Consider the following 13888-nt stretch of genomic DNA (forward strand, 5'->3'; position numbering starts at 1 on the left):
CTACAAAATGTGTTGTATTTCTGATGAGAAACTAACGGTTCCCATCAAAGAGATGCAGTTACCTGGCAGTGAGGCGTTTGAGGATGGAGGTGTTGACGACATCCGTTATACCATCAAGAATGGAAAGAATATATTGTTGCCACTGAATTATTCGATTTATATACCATTTTTTTCTGGTACCGCCAGAGAGCTCAGGAGGTCAACGTGTAGAGGTCAGGAGGCCAGAATCTCAAGCCTCTCATTTCCATGAGGGACAGCTAACAGAACGTTCGAAACAACAAAAAACATTTGTCATACATACATTTTATTTATTTCCTTGCTGGTGTTTTTTCATTTTTTGGGCAGATTCCACAGACAGCACCCAAACCCCCTCCATTGACTCGCTGGTGTCTCCCGACGGCTTCGTGCGCGGCAGCGGTCCGAGGGACAGCAGCTACTGGAGCGCGGCGTCGGAGGACGGCGACCAGGCCAGCGTGTTCGGGGACGCCGTGTTCTCCCCGAGCCCCGTCAGCGCGCCCGGCGGCGGCGATGATGACTGCTTCTTCTCTCAGGGGTTCGAAGACCGCCAGGAATCCAGGAGGATGCTCAAGTCTTCCGGGTCCTTCTGTGTCCGTGTTATGGACCGCACCAGCAGCTCCGGGAGCAGCTCGTCGTCCCCGTCCTACTGGGACGACGCCAGAGCCTCCAGCGCGTTCGGGACCCTCCCGAGGAAAGGGAGGAAAGGCAGTGTCCGCAGACACCTCCTGAAACTCATGCCCGGCTTCAGTCGCTCGCTCGACCAAGACGTCGCGGAGGAACTGGACCCAGACAGGCCATGTCGACTGGACAGGGTCTTCAGGGGTGGACAGTATCAACAGAAAAAAGCAACACAGTCCTTTTCCTGAGGCAGAAGGAAGCGAAAAGACACTTGTTATGTGTGTGGCTGTGTAGAGGCCTCCATTTCCTTAAGGTTCTTCCTGAAAAGAAGTAAGATCTGGAGTTCGTCTAAAGGTCGGGAAGGCTGCAGTGCTCAGTGTCAGTGTTTTGAATGTGAAAAGATGACGAAAGCTTAAGGTTTTAAGACTTTCTGTAAGCATTCAGATTGCATTTGTGGAGTGAGTCAAGGTCTACTTTGCCTTAAATGAGAGGCGTTTGTTATAAAATGATAAGCATTAACTATTAACGCATTAACTATGACCATACTCTCCTTAATGCTCAGATGCAGCTTTCAGGGTTATGTAAGTGTATGCCTTATATATGTTGATCCTCATCTGGAGCAGAGCATAGTGAATGTAACCAATGAGCATCGAGCCCTATCTTTTTTCTCAAGTATCAATGAAAGTCTGAGGACGAGTGTAGCCTGTAGCCTATAGGTCAAAACAAAGGTCATCCATCTGGTCTATACATAAGGCTACATGGAAAAAATGTACTTGCATATCAGAAATACAAATTTGTAATGATCATCATGACTTCGTAATGCATTAATCTGTTTGTTGAGCCAAGAAAATGAAACCGTTTCATATAATCTTAAGTCTGATGCTTGTATAAAAAGGCGTTTGTAATGAAATGACTGTGCAGTGTTTGGGGTATTTGAGGATACTCTTAGACTAGATGAATACTTTCCACCGTGGGAGACAGTGCATGTAGCCTTCCGTGAGACAACTTGAAGCCGACATATTCTAACCATATGTGAGTTCTCAACCGCACCGAGTGTCTTCTCCACATATGCAGGATGTGGCGGAGGTAACGAGGACAACCTACTTTAGGACACCTATATACTGCACATTATCCGTCTGCACTTTTTTCCTTTTTTTCTCGGTTTTTTAAACAAAGAATCGTAATTCTTTTAAATGCGTTCAAACCGTTTAGAAAACAACCAGCAGATGGCGATGCACACCCGTTATATTTGAACGCACCCTTATGTTTTTCAGTCTAAAGCGCTTCTAAATAGCTCAGATGCTGAACATGTTTATGGGGGTAAAGCGATTTGCAAAAATGTGTCTTTGCATTTTCCTTTTCTTAATAAAGAATTAAACAATATGATCGTCAATAAAAGTACAAACATAACCAAACATTTAAGTACTTTTTAGACTTTTTAGACTTAGACTTAGACTTTTTAAAAATGTTCACCAGTTTCTCAACAAGCTGTGTGGGTGTCTGAAACGCTATACAGATTGAAACATGTTAGGCCTTCTGATAGCAAGTTCAATTACATACACACACATTAAGTATGATAACCCTTCTCGATTCAAGGCCTTCATTTTATTCTCCTGAATGAACCCCCCCCACCCCCATCACAAAGAAGACCTTCTTGGCTCATTAGCTGTGCCAAGTGCATGCTGGGTAAACCCATACGAGAATGTTAATCTTCAGCTTCAGAGAAGGTGGTCACCCAGGAGAGCTTAGAGCAGCAGTACAGTCCCAGTATTTGTGGGGGCCAACCACAACAAAGGCTCTTTATTAGCGCCCACAACAAAGCTCTGTTCTCCCCCCCCCAGCTCTGACCACATCGCACACCAGCACCAAAACACAACCAAGATATTTGCACCAGTGAAAAAAAAAAAACGCACTAGGAAGGGTGTTCTGTCGTCACTCTTTGTCTCTTGTTGTGTTGTTGCTTGGACGCCTCCGACCAGCTGTTCCTTATGTGGGTCACAACCCCCCGAGCCATGCCCGCCCGCCTGAAGAGAGACCACCACTGAGGACCTCGAGGATACTCGGCTTGTTTTCGGCTCTTGTTTTGGTTCCTCCAGCGCAGATCAACCTGAGTGGAGAACGAGCAGGAGGAGCGGGGAGCATGGAGCCTGAGACCAGCCGCACCCAGACCCAGAACGCCGCAGATCTGAGGGCGTCCGAGGTGGAGGTGCTGAGGTCGCACGTGGTGGACATCATCGGAGGGGTGGGCCGCGGGGCCCGTCGGAGCCTGGAGGACCCCGGCAAGGAGCTGCAGGAGGAGGAGGAGGAGGACGAAGGAGACGACTCGGTGTTCTACGACGACGGAGTCCCGGCTCCCCGGCCTGGGGAGGAGGAGGAGGAGGAGGAGGAGGCCCGACCTCGACTTTGCGACGCTAGGAAACGCAGAGAGGGGCTGGTCGGGAGCGAGGGGGGGGCAGGGGGACCTGGGCCTGGAGAGATGGATGCTGTTGCTTCAGCCACGCAGATGGAGAGTCCCCAGGAGACACAACAGGACATGATGAAGAGGCAGCTGGAGGAACATCAAGAACCGCAGCGCCGTCCGGCCACCGGGGACTCGAAGGGTCCCGGCGGTGGATTCACTGAGGACAAACACACACCCAAGGCATGCCCTGAGCTCTGCACATCCATGCCAAAAGGTAAGGGAAATGTCTGCTTAGTTCTCGTGTTCTCCTGATTGTGTAATCTCGTTGGTTCTGTCTATGTCTAAATAAATGACCTCATCCTGTGAATCACATACTCAATAGGAGATGTAGCGGATGAGGAGAGGGAGGAGGAGGTGGAGGGAGAAGATGAGAAGGAGGAGGAGGGGGCTTCATCCCGTCAGCAGCGGGGAGCGGAGCCTGCGGCTGAGCCGGGGCCCGGCGGCAAATCGAAGGAGAGACGGGCCCCCACCCCCACCCCCACCACCACCACCACCACCACCACCACCACCGCCACCGCCGCCGACGCCATCGCCATCCCTGAGCCAGCTGGGGATGAGAACATCCCGCAGCAGATGCCTTCTGATGAACTCCAGATCCCGGGAGCGAACCGGGAAGAGCCGGACCAGCTTGAGCAGCAGGACCACAACTCCCAGAGTTCCACGGGACGCCCCCAGGAACCCAGTCCTCGATACTCCACCCTGCCTCTTCCTAAGAAATTGAGTCGCAGCGTCAGCGCCAAACAGGCCGCCTCGGACCTTGAGGCCTCCGCCCCCAGATACAACACCCTCTCCTACCGCAAGATTCAGAGAGGCAACACCCGGCAGAAGATCAAAGAGTTTGAGTTCAAGGGAATGAAGCTGTGAGGACCTTTTCTAGAAGTTCAGAGTGTCGTTACTATTACTAAGGGGGAACACACCTTAAATGAGTCATCTAATCAACATTTAAACATACTTGGGAATGTGCTATAACACCCTAACCATACTCAAGCCCTAGGACAGATTGTGCAAATATTACTTAAAGGTGCGAGCAAGAATTCTGACACTAATCCAGAAGAGCCTCCCTCTCTACTGCACCTTTAAACCTTTAAAGGTGCAGTAGGTAATTGATTCAAACTATCATCTGAGTATAATTTGTAAACAATGACCTAGCCATCCGTCACCCATTAGTGAGAGAAATGAGCTGTGATAATATCTGTTGAGTTGACTTCCTTCGTATGAGCCGATTTAGATTTGAGACTGTTCCCGGCTCATTTCTGACCAATCAGGGCATCTCTTCCCTGTTTGAAGCCGAGAGGGAGGGAATTTCATTGGTGGTTTACTTTTAAAATCTTGCCCTCTCTGTTAATAACTCTTCAATCCTATATTCAGTGCCAGCGTTACAATTACATAGAGAATGAATGAAGCTCATTAAGAACAAATTTAATCACCTGAAGGTCTGTCTTATTTATAGTTAAGTTCCAACAAAAGGCCTTTCTGCTTATGCAAGGCTCAACTTCACACAAAAGATTAGATCAGAGGGACAGAGGCCATGCAATCTACCGGTGCGCAGCACAAATAAGTCGGTAGGTACTACCGATGGTAAGGTGGTTCCTTTTGTTCCTTTAAGCCCTGGTTAATATTCTTTGAGCAGCGTAACCCTTAAGCATCATATAGAACAGATGATCTATACAAATCTGAAATGTACAGGATATGCAAGTACTAATACTAGTTGTTTGGACTGATTGCTCACAAATGGTTAATGATTGATTCAAATTTTCTGAGCTACTTGGTATTAATCTGTCTATTAATCTCCAGAAGGAATGATCAGTATACACGCCTTGGCAGCTGTATGACACATGAGGAATAAACAGACATGTACGAACCCTTTAAACCATATTTATTTTTGTTCAAACGAAAGATCACTCCATTGTTGTGTGAGCCGTTAAAAACACAAACTTCTGGGTAAAGTCAAACCCAGCATTAGTGTAAAATAGACAGTACCAAAAGAGAACAGTTACATAAAAAACAAAAAGTCTCAGCATAATGCACATAACATGGAGACGCCTCATGGCTTATTGCATTTATTTTACACTCTTTGGTCTTACTCCTTAAATCAACCAATTTAAATATACTCCTAAAATAACGCAATTGTCATCTCTCTGCCCACACACACACACACACACACACACACACACACACTTCAAACATGTGCAAAAACTCGAGACTAGGTTCGGATCACTCAGGTTTTAATCTTCAGGTCCATCATAACCAGCCCCCCCTGCCCCTTCCCAAATCAGCATCACCTTCAAAGCAGCACGGCAACACACCAAACCCGGCCCAACACAACTCCTCTGGTCAAGATGCAGCGTGGGATTAAAAAAAAAAGTTTGTGCTGTTGGACCACAATAGAGTTGGATCAGCAAAGTGTAAGATCACCCAAGAGCAGGATCACGGTCGAGGTGGATCACCATTGATATGGATCTACGTTAAGGCGGAACACCATTGATATGGATCTACGTTGAGGCGGAACACCACTGATAGAGATCTACGCTGAGGCGGATCACCATTGATATAGATCTACGTTGAGTATGATCACCATAGAGTAGGATCCCCATAGTGAAGGATCACCCACTCTAGGTTGTCTTAGCGTAATAGTGGGTGAACTGCCACATCTGGTGGGTGTTGCTGGCCTCACAGCGGTTGATCTGGAGGGACGAGCCCTTGAGGCCGGCCTCCAGGCACACGTCCTGCACGATGGCCTCGGCGATGATGTGCTCCCCCTTAAGGACGGGAGAAGAACACACACACATAGATTTGAGCCTGATGTTGCTAGACACAGAGAATGTGTTTATCACACACACACACACACACACACACACACACACACACACACACACACACACACACACACACACACACACACACACACACACACACACACACACACACACACACACACACACACAGAAAGGCATTGCCGATTGACTTTAAAAAACTAGGCAAGTGGCATCACCCTAACGGTCATCTTACCATCGACGAGCCGGCGGCTTTGTAGAACCAGCGTTGCATTGGCTTGGCGGCGTCACATGGTATCAGAGCTACCTTAGACTGCTGGTCCTCCTGAACTGAGAGGCAGACGTCTTGCTGGTTGAGCAGCCGCAGCCAGGTGTAATTAAAGTTCTGGCTCTGGTATTGCGGGAAACAACGAAAAGGCAGGGGTTAGTTACAGGGTTATGATGTAGGCTTGGGGAAAACGATCGCTATGCGCAAGAGTTGGCTGCAGAGCCGCTTGGATCTCTGCACTGCCCTCAAATACCAAACTTTAGAAATGTGGGTTTCGTGTTGGACTCTACCCCGTTTGTTTTGGCTTAGGTCCGGTCTTCATTTGACCATATTCGTGCTACGCTCTTGTCTAGAGGGATATTGTTATCTTAGGAAACACTGAACTGCTATGGTACATTTAACTAAAACATTCATCTATTGTTCAATCTTTGTCGTTAAATATTCTTTCAATTGTTTTGCCAAAGAACTGCACGTTCTTGGGGCTGATTATGACCAAGCATACATCTTACGAATGTGGCACAACAGAATACAAGCAACCAACATATGGGATTGTAAAACACAAAGCATTCACCTTTTCGGTGAGATCACACGTTGCGAAGGACAGAACAGTTCCGTGTAGAGCAAGGCACTTTCTTAAACCACGATTGAACATCTGTAGAGCAAAACAAAGACCGTCACAGAAGGCAGACGCAGGGAACTGCAGGTTTCACTCCGTCAGTCAGTGAACTGGCTGCCTTTCATCTTTAATGCAGAAACACAACGTTACTGTGGGCGTCTGGAAGAAAATTCTGCACCACAGAGACAACAATGGCTTCGACAATATCTAGAAATAGAATGCTTTTTATAAAAACAGACATGCAAAAGAAACAACCGCGCCTCTAGCAGAAACAGAAACAAGAGAGCGGGAGGGAGAGAGGAGGAGGGAGAGAGCGGGAGGGTGGGAGAGAGAGAGAGAGAGAGAGAGAGAGAGAGAGAGAGAGAGAGAGAGAGAGAGAGAGAGAGAGAGAGAGAGAGAGAGAGAGAGAGAGAGAGAGAGAGAGAGAGAGAGAGAGAGAGAGAGAGAGAGAGAGAGAGCTGGAGGGAGAGAGAGGGAGGGAGAGAGCTGGAGGAAGAGACCAGGGCATCGACCACCAAGTAGGACCTACCAAGCCCTCGGCTTTCACCAGGTGGGACTCGATCTCGGGGTGCACGTTGTCCAGGTACCACTTGAAGCTGGTGCAGTTGAGCCTCTCCCGGAGGGCGACCTGCTCGGTGAGGTCCCCGATGTCCACGGCGCTGCGGTCCAGGAGGTGGTGGAAGCCGTGGCCGTAGAACAGCTCCTTGTACTCGTCCAGCCACACCTCTGCAACGCGCGCCTGGTTCCTCTGGATCGTCTTCTGCCGGTTCTTGGGGAACTTGTATGGGTTCTCGCCCCGGAAGATGTGGCCCACCCGGGAGCAGGGGATGATCTCGATCTCGCCCCCGCACATCCAAATCTAGAGGGACGCCAGAGTGCCGGTGAGGCAGAGCAGGGGCTACCCCCATCCGGGTATCAACACATGACTGAGAGACTTACCTTGAAGGAGATTTCCATGTTCTCGCCACCCCACACATCGAGTCCCGGGTCATAAGCTCCAAGCTCGTAGAAGTATGACTTGTCGATAGAGAAAAGCCCGCCAGCCATGACTGGACATCTACAGGATTGAAGCAAGGAGTTTAATGCACACATCACATTGCTTGGTTAAGGGAAACCTAGTTTCCCCTTCAAAAGTAATGGGCAAGCCTGTTACATTGGTCCTGAGATACGTTGAAATACATTCCCCTGCCGGGGACAAATGGCCAAACCTTTCAAGCACCTTTTCTTTTTGGTGAAGCTATTAGTGCTTTATGAAGAAGTAATTTCTGCATGTGGATAAAAATGGGGGGTGTCCATTTCACAGAACTTCCAGGTTGTAAGGATGGCAAGAAAATGCTACTGTTCAGGTAGGCCAACAGGATATCCGGGAATTATATGATGTGTATTTGAGAGTGTCTCATCAGATTATTCGTTTTGTGTATGTAGCGGGAGGAGACCAGTTATTTTAGGGATTTTTTCAATGTCTCTATTGTAATAAAAACCTCCATGGCGTAATGGGGAAATGAGGACGGTGCTGCTTTTGAACGCAACACAATGACTTTCCTGTTCTAACACAATCTATTTCCTATCCAGAAGAAAGAGGCACCTGAGGGGATCCGAGACGTTCATGTTGTTCTTCTTGATTTGCTCCTCTGACAGTGTGTTCCAGGCGAACCCCAGAGGCCATGTGAAAACGCCTCTCTGGAAGTTGTCAACCATCACGTAACTGTAAGAAAAATGGCAGGAACAGCCACGCAGAGATGGTGAAACACGTCGCAGGGTTCAACGACACATGGCAGATCCCACAAGGGCTCAGCGTAGATGTGAGGAGGTATGAACGTGTTATTTACTGTTAACGTGGATGTGAAGAAGTATGAATGTGCCGCCGATTCACCTCATATCCGTACTGCTGATGACTTCGATGACGGGACACACCACCTTCTTCCGGTCCAGGTAGACCCTCTCAAGCAGAGGCTCCAGCCAGCCCACGTTGCACTCCACGTGCGAGTCCAGGAACGTGAGAACCTTGCCTTTGAGCAAACAGAAGAAGCGAGTTGGCCACTTTCACTCGTCAGCAGGATATCGACTGTTTACTGACCGTAGGTAGGGCCCAATTTGTTATTTACACAGTCAACAATCCTAAAATAGTTTGTGGGGATGAATCCATCTCAATAAATCCTTACTATGAATCGATAATGCCACTGATGCGTAATAATATGGTTATATACAAGCACTTCACAGATATCTGGGATCTGGGTTATGAAAGATTTGGAATAGAAGCGTACTTTAAGGCACACGCACAGGGAGAGGTTTCCCTTCAGCCCAGAAAGGGCTTTCTGCCTAAGCCCTAAGCCCAGTGGTGGTGTTGCCTAAACCAAACCAAGTAGTGGTGTTGCTTGATAAGGGACAAAAACCCCGGTCTCTCGGGTGTAGCTCCTGTTATTGACCTATCCACCACAGCCTCCTCCCTGCATGGACTTTGCCACTCTTTATCGTACGTCACCGCTCTTCACGACGCCTTTCCGGCTGAAAGCCTGAAGGCAAACTTGTGTTGTACCTTTAGCGACGGCAGCTCCTTCCAGCCGAGCCCGGATCAGACCCTGCCTCTCCTTCAGGCGGATGATGCGGACCTTCGGCAGCTTCTTCATGTACTCATCCAGCTGCTTCCCAAGGTAGTCTGAAGAGGAAAGAGAAGAAAAATATGAAAGAATCGTTAAGAAAACGTAATACAAAAATAACAGGCAAGCCGTTTGCTGAATGGCTGTGTGAAATGGCATTGAGAGTACATTTTGCATCCGTAATACAAGGTAGCAATAAGTAAAAGTGACAGGTCATTAATACGGAACAAAAATAGAAAAAACGTCCAAACTAAAACTCAAGTTACCCAATTGAAAAGGGAAACATGATATCATGCTATTTGTTGAAAGCCAAGCCCGCCCATTTTTATAAAGGATGATACTTGAGGATGTTTGAGGTAAGCTGAGAGCGACGATTACCTCAGTTTGATCCCCCACACCGGTATTGTCCTTCAGCAAACACCGCCCCAGCCCATCACGATACAATCACGCCCACAACCAGCATATCAAGAATCTATAAACACACATCTTCAACCCCTGGGGTTAACATAATCAGTCAGATGTTTTCCATGTAAAGTCCGAGGAACCTTTGGTGCTGCAGTCGTCCACCAGGATGATCTCCTCCAGGAGGTGAATGGGCGAGCGGTTCAGGACGCTGTGGACAGAGCGGAGCAGCGTGGACCACACCTCATCCACGAAGCAGAAGATCACACTGGTGGTCGGCAGGTCGTTGTGGACCACGCTGTCGGAGCACCTGAAGAAGAGGAGGGAGGAAGGAAAGATCAGAATCATGACTGTTGTCTTTGGGGGGGGGGGGGGGGGCCAATGGCAACCGACCAATGGCATGCGTGATATTACAAAGTTATGTTCGGTCAACTCTAATGTTTCTGACGGTTTAAACCTGAACCTAGGCTCATAAATAAAACCTAGGCTCAATAAATAAATAATTTACTTTCTACAAAAACGTTATGGCTGAAGTGAGACTGAAAGTTGAATTCATTATTTTCCCACAACCACAATTTAGCCGGTGGACCTGAGAAGGATGGTCAACAATAGTCCACCACGGTATCAAATTTCATCCAACGGGGTCAAGTGAACTTACGTCTTAGGTCTGGTGTCCGGGATGGATCGATCCAGGGGTATCTGGTCGCTGAGGAACACGTTGAAGTGCCCTTCCGCCCATCTGCTCTTGGACTCCGCCTCCTTATCGCTGGGCACCAGGGCGACCTTCCCATACTGGCCCACAGCTTTGGGGTCTCTGGGAGCACTGGTGACATCCAGGGCGTACACTTTGTGGACTCCTGATTTCCCAGCGAGAACTGGCTTAGCCAATGAGTCCAAAGCTTGGTTTGGCTTCGGTTCTCCGGCTTCTTTCGTTGCATTCAAGTCCCTTTTGGAAATTAAGTTGTCCTGTTTTTCTTTATTTTTTAAGTCATATTTTTTGGCAATGTGGCTATCTTCATTTCCTTGTTTAGCAGACTTATCCTTAAGGTCCTCCTGAACCTGTTTGTTTACTTTGGAGGCCACATGTGCTACACTTTTGTTTCCCATGCGCTGAGACTCCTTCCGTGCGGTAGGTAGCGGAGCATGTCTGTTCTCTTGTACCACAGGCTGAAGTTTTAGCGCTTTTGTCACAACGACAAGACCTGTCACATTACTCAAACTATCCTGAGCGACTTTTATGCCAACAGAGTCATTGATGGGCTCAAAAAGGTTCTGCTTGGGTGGGAGTGTGATGAAATCAGGGACAGCTTCTTTACTTCTTTTTAAAACCACAGAGTCTCCATTAACTTTGTTTTTACCTCCTTTCCCCATCTCTTTATGCTGGCGTCTATACGCATCCGCTACTCTGTCCAACAACTGGACGTTGTCCTTCCCTTCATAGTCCACCCTCTGCACCGGGTTCTTAAATCCTCCTCGCCTCCCTAGCGTCATCTTGGTGGTCTGACTTTTCATAATCAACCTTTCCTCGACCACCCGCTGCTTCAGCAACACGCTGCTGTTATCGCTCATGGACAAGCGGAGGGCAGCCATGTCAAACAGCAGCCAGATCACAGAGGCGATGAACACGAAGGCGAGCACCCTCCCGCTGCCCCTGAAGTACTTCCTAATCTTCATCCTTATCAACAGAACAGAAACACAGAGAAACCCAATCTTGAAACAATAAGGATATCAGAATACCACCATGGGAGCGCGGTCGCTCATACTTCCACCGAGTGCGGCCGGGTCCTTCTGCGGGGGAAGAGCTCAGGGCTCCGGGTGGAGCTCCGGGAAGAGCTGCCTGCGTGGCATTCCTCCTCACTCGAACCTGGGGCTCGGAGCGTCTGTCGCCAGGCTCGTCTGTCACAGCGCGTCATACATAGAAACAAATTACGGGGCATGAATGAAACACAGCCACAGAGCACGTACATATGTTACGGGTGCACGGTGAATCGCTACGGTACAATTTCCACATACCCGGGCGTTTGTTCCGAAGGTCGACCCGGGGACTTGGAAAGTTTGCTCCCAGGAATGGACACAGGTTTAAACGCAGCGTTTCACCGCAAAAACACCACGATTTACAACTAAGGGATATGTGTGTGTGTGTAGTGTTTCCAACTCTTCCGTAAGGAAAGTAGCTATTGGCTCTCCTAAAAGTCGCTAGAAGTCGATCGATGACGTCATCGCCTAATTTGCATAACCAGAAGTAAAAAAACAAAAATACAAATTAATTTCTCAGTTGATTTTTTTTTTTTGAATGTCACAAATCCAACCCTCCTTTATCCGGACTTGGAACCGGCGAAAGTGACCAAAAAGGGACAATGTGGCGGAGTTACTTAGGTTTTTTTGTTATATTTATGTTATTTTCTTCCATTTTTGTTTTAATTAAGTTTGGTTTGGTTTTTATCTTCGGGTCCACTTAGGAGCCTAACAAGTCACAGTAAAACATTAACATTTTTAAACATATATATTTTTTGTATACAACATACATTAACAATCTAAATGGACCCACTCTTGCAGAGTTAGTCCTTCTAAAGTTTTTTTTTAATTGTTTTTATTTTAATATTATGTTTTTATATAGCTGTATCAGAAGCTGAAACTGAGCCAAAAAGATGTGCTCCCTGCAAACTGTTTGGCCCATATTCTGCATAATGCAACCAGATATGCAGCAAGCAGCCTTGATGTTGATGTGGAAAATGCTGTGCTGAAGGTTTACAGCCATTTCAGCATATCAGCAGGCAGAACAGCACAATTTAAGGAATTTGAGAGTTTGTGGAGGTGGAGGAATGCAACCTGCTGCAGCATGTTGTCACCAGGTGGTTGTCCCTGCTGCCCTCCATTGACAGAATCCTGAAATATTGGAAGGCCCTGACCAGCTACTTCTAGAGTGAGGGTGAGGGGGAATGTGCCAGAATTGTGTGGAGATGTTTTGGAGAGGAAAGAAATTAGGTATCGGAGACATATTTTCTGTTTCTCAGCCATGTTCTTAAGGTGTTCTCCGACACGATCGAAGCACTTGAGGCAAAATCCTTCAGCATTACATCGGTGTTTAAGGTAATGACTGAACTAAAACAAAAGCTGGAAAGAAGGATGAAGGACAGGTTCTTTGGGTTTACTGTCAACACCAAACTGAAGCAGCTGCCCCCTTGCCAGTCAAAAAAATGTGAGGCCGATTTTCTGCTTTTTTATGAAAGAACAAAGAAATACATCAGCGAAAGATATGACTTCTCTGACACAAGCTTTCATAGCAAAGTGGCCAAGCTTGGCCTCACAACTGCTGTGCCATTTGAAGACTACAGTGCTGCTGTCCAGGCGTAGAATCTGGACATTGATATGGATGGACTGTATGAGGAATATGCCATGGTGGAAGGTTCCTTCAGTTCACCAGAAATGGAAGGTTGCCACAGTGAGGAACGATATTTGAAATTGTTCTCCAAAGCAGATGTACCACTCGTGAATCTCAGGAAGGTCAACGCCTATATTTTCTCCATCCCATGCAACAATGCACACACAGAACGTGTCTTTTCAATGATGACAACTGCACAGAGAAATGAGAGGAATCGTCTGGATGTGGACAGTGTCAAGGCTGAGCTGCAAGTGTGTGTCAATTTCACTTATCCCTGCACAGAGATGTACAAGAAGTTCACTGAAAACAAAAAACTCTTGGATGCAGCCAGGAAAGAACAGAGGTATTGCAGATAGACAATCAACTATTTTGGTGAGTACACTAATCTTATGATTTCACTGATGGGCTACATGAAATATTTATACTTATTGGGTTGAAAACAATACAGATTTTGGAAGGTTGATAACTATATTGTTGCTATGTTGTTATTTGTACCAGTCTCTGCAGGATATAAAAAGGCCCAGGGGCAGTGGAGGCTAGGAAGCCATGATGACAGAGGGGCTGTTGATCCTGAGCTGCTACAGAGGGTGAAAGACAGGTCTGCTGCACACACACAGACACTGAAGACAAGTCCCCAAAAGACTGAAGCACTTTAGAAATGCTATACTTTTTGAGCAGTTGAATGTCTTTTTTTTTTACAATCTCTTTTGTTGTTTACATAAAAGGTTATTGAGGCGTTTTTTTTTATTATG

At 47.3% G+C, this 13888-nt stretch overlaps 2 protein-coding genes across 2 annotated transcripts in view; one reads left to right on the forward strand and one right to left on the reverse strand.

The window, feature by feature from the left end:
- cytip (cytohesin 1 interacting protein) overlaps nt 1-1986 on the forward strand; it is a 5004-nt gene extending 3018 nt beyond the window's left edge. The window contains exon 8 of the mRNA XM_079733391.1: nt 346-1986. Coding sequence (XP_079589517.1) covers nt 346-884 — 539 coding nt within the window. The 3' untranslated portion in view covers nt 885-1986. The remainder of the gene's footprint in view (nt 1-345) is intronic.
- A 2970-nt stretch (nt 1987-4956) lies between these two features.
- galnt5 (polypeptide N-acetylgalactosaminyltransferase 5) lies at nt 4957-11967 on the reverse strand. The gene is made up of 11 exons (XM_079733474.1): nt 11768-11967; nt 10413-11650; nt 9898-10064; nt 9292-9411; nt 8629-8764; nt 8341-8460; nt 7695-7812; nt 7285-7614; nt 6711-6791; nt 6107-6262; nt 4957-5856 (listed from the first exon to the last, which is right to left on the reverse strand). The coding sequence occupies exons 2-11, from the start codon at nt 11426-11428 to the stop codon at nt 5710-5712; spliced, it is 2391 nt and encodes a 796-aa protein (XP_079589600.1). The 5' UTR covers nt 11429-11650; nt 11768-11967; the 3' UTR covers nt 4957-5709.
- Nucleotides 11968-13888: the final 1921 nt, after the last annotated feature.

Source organism: Pollachius pollachius, assembly GCF_949987615.1.
Source record: "Pollachius pollachius genome assembly, chromosome: 3".
In the NCBI taxonomy this organism is placed as follows: domain Eukaryota; kingdom Metazoa; phylum Chordata; class Actinopteri; order Gadiformes; family Gadidae; genus Pollachius; species Pollachius pollachius.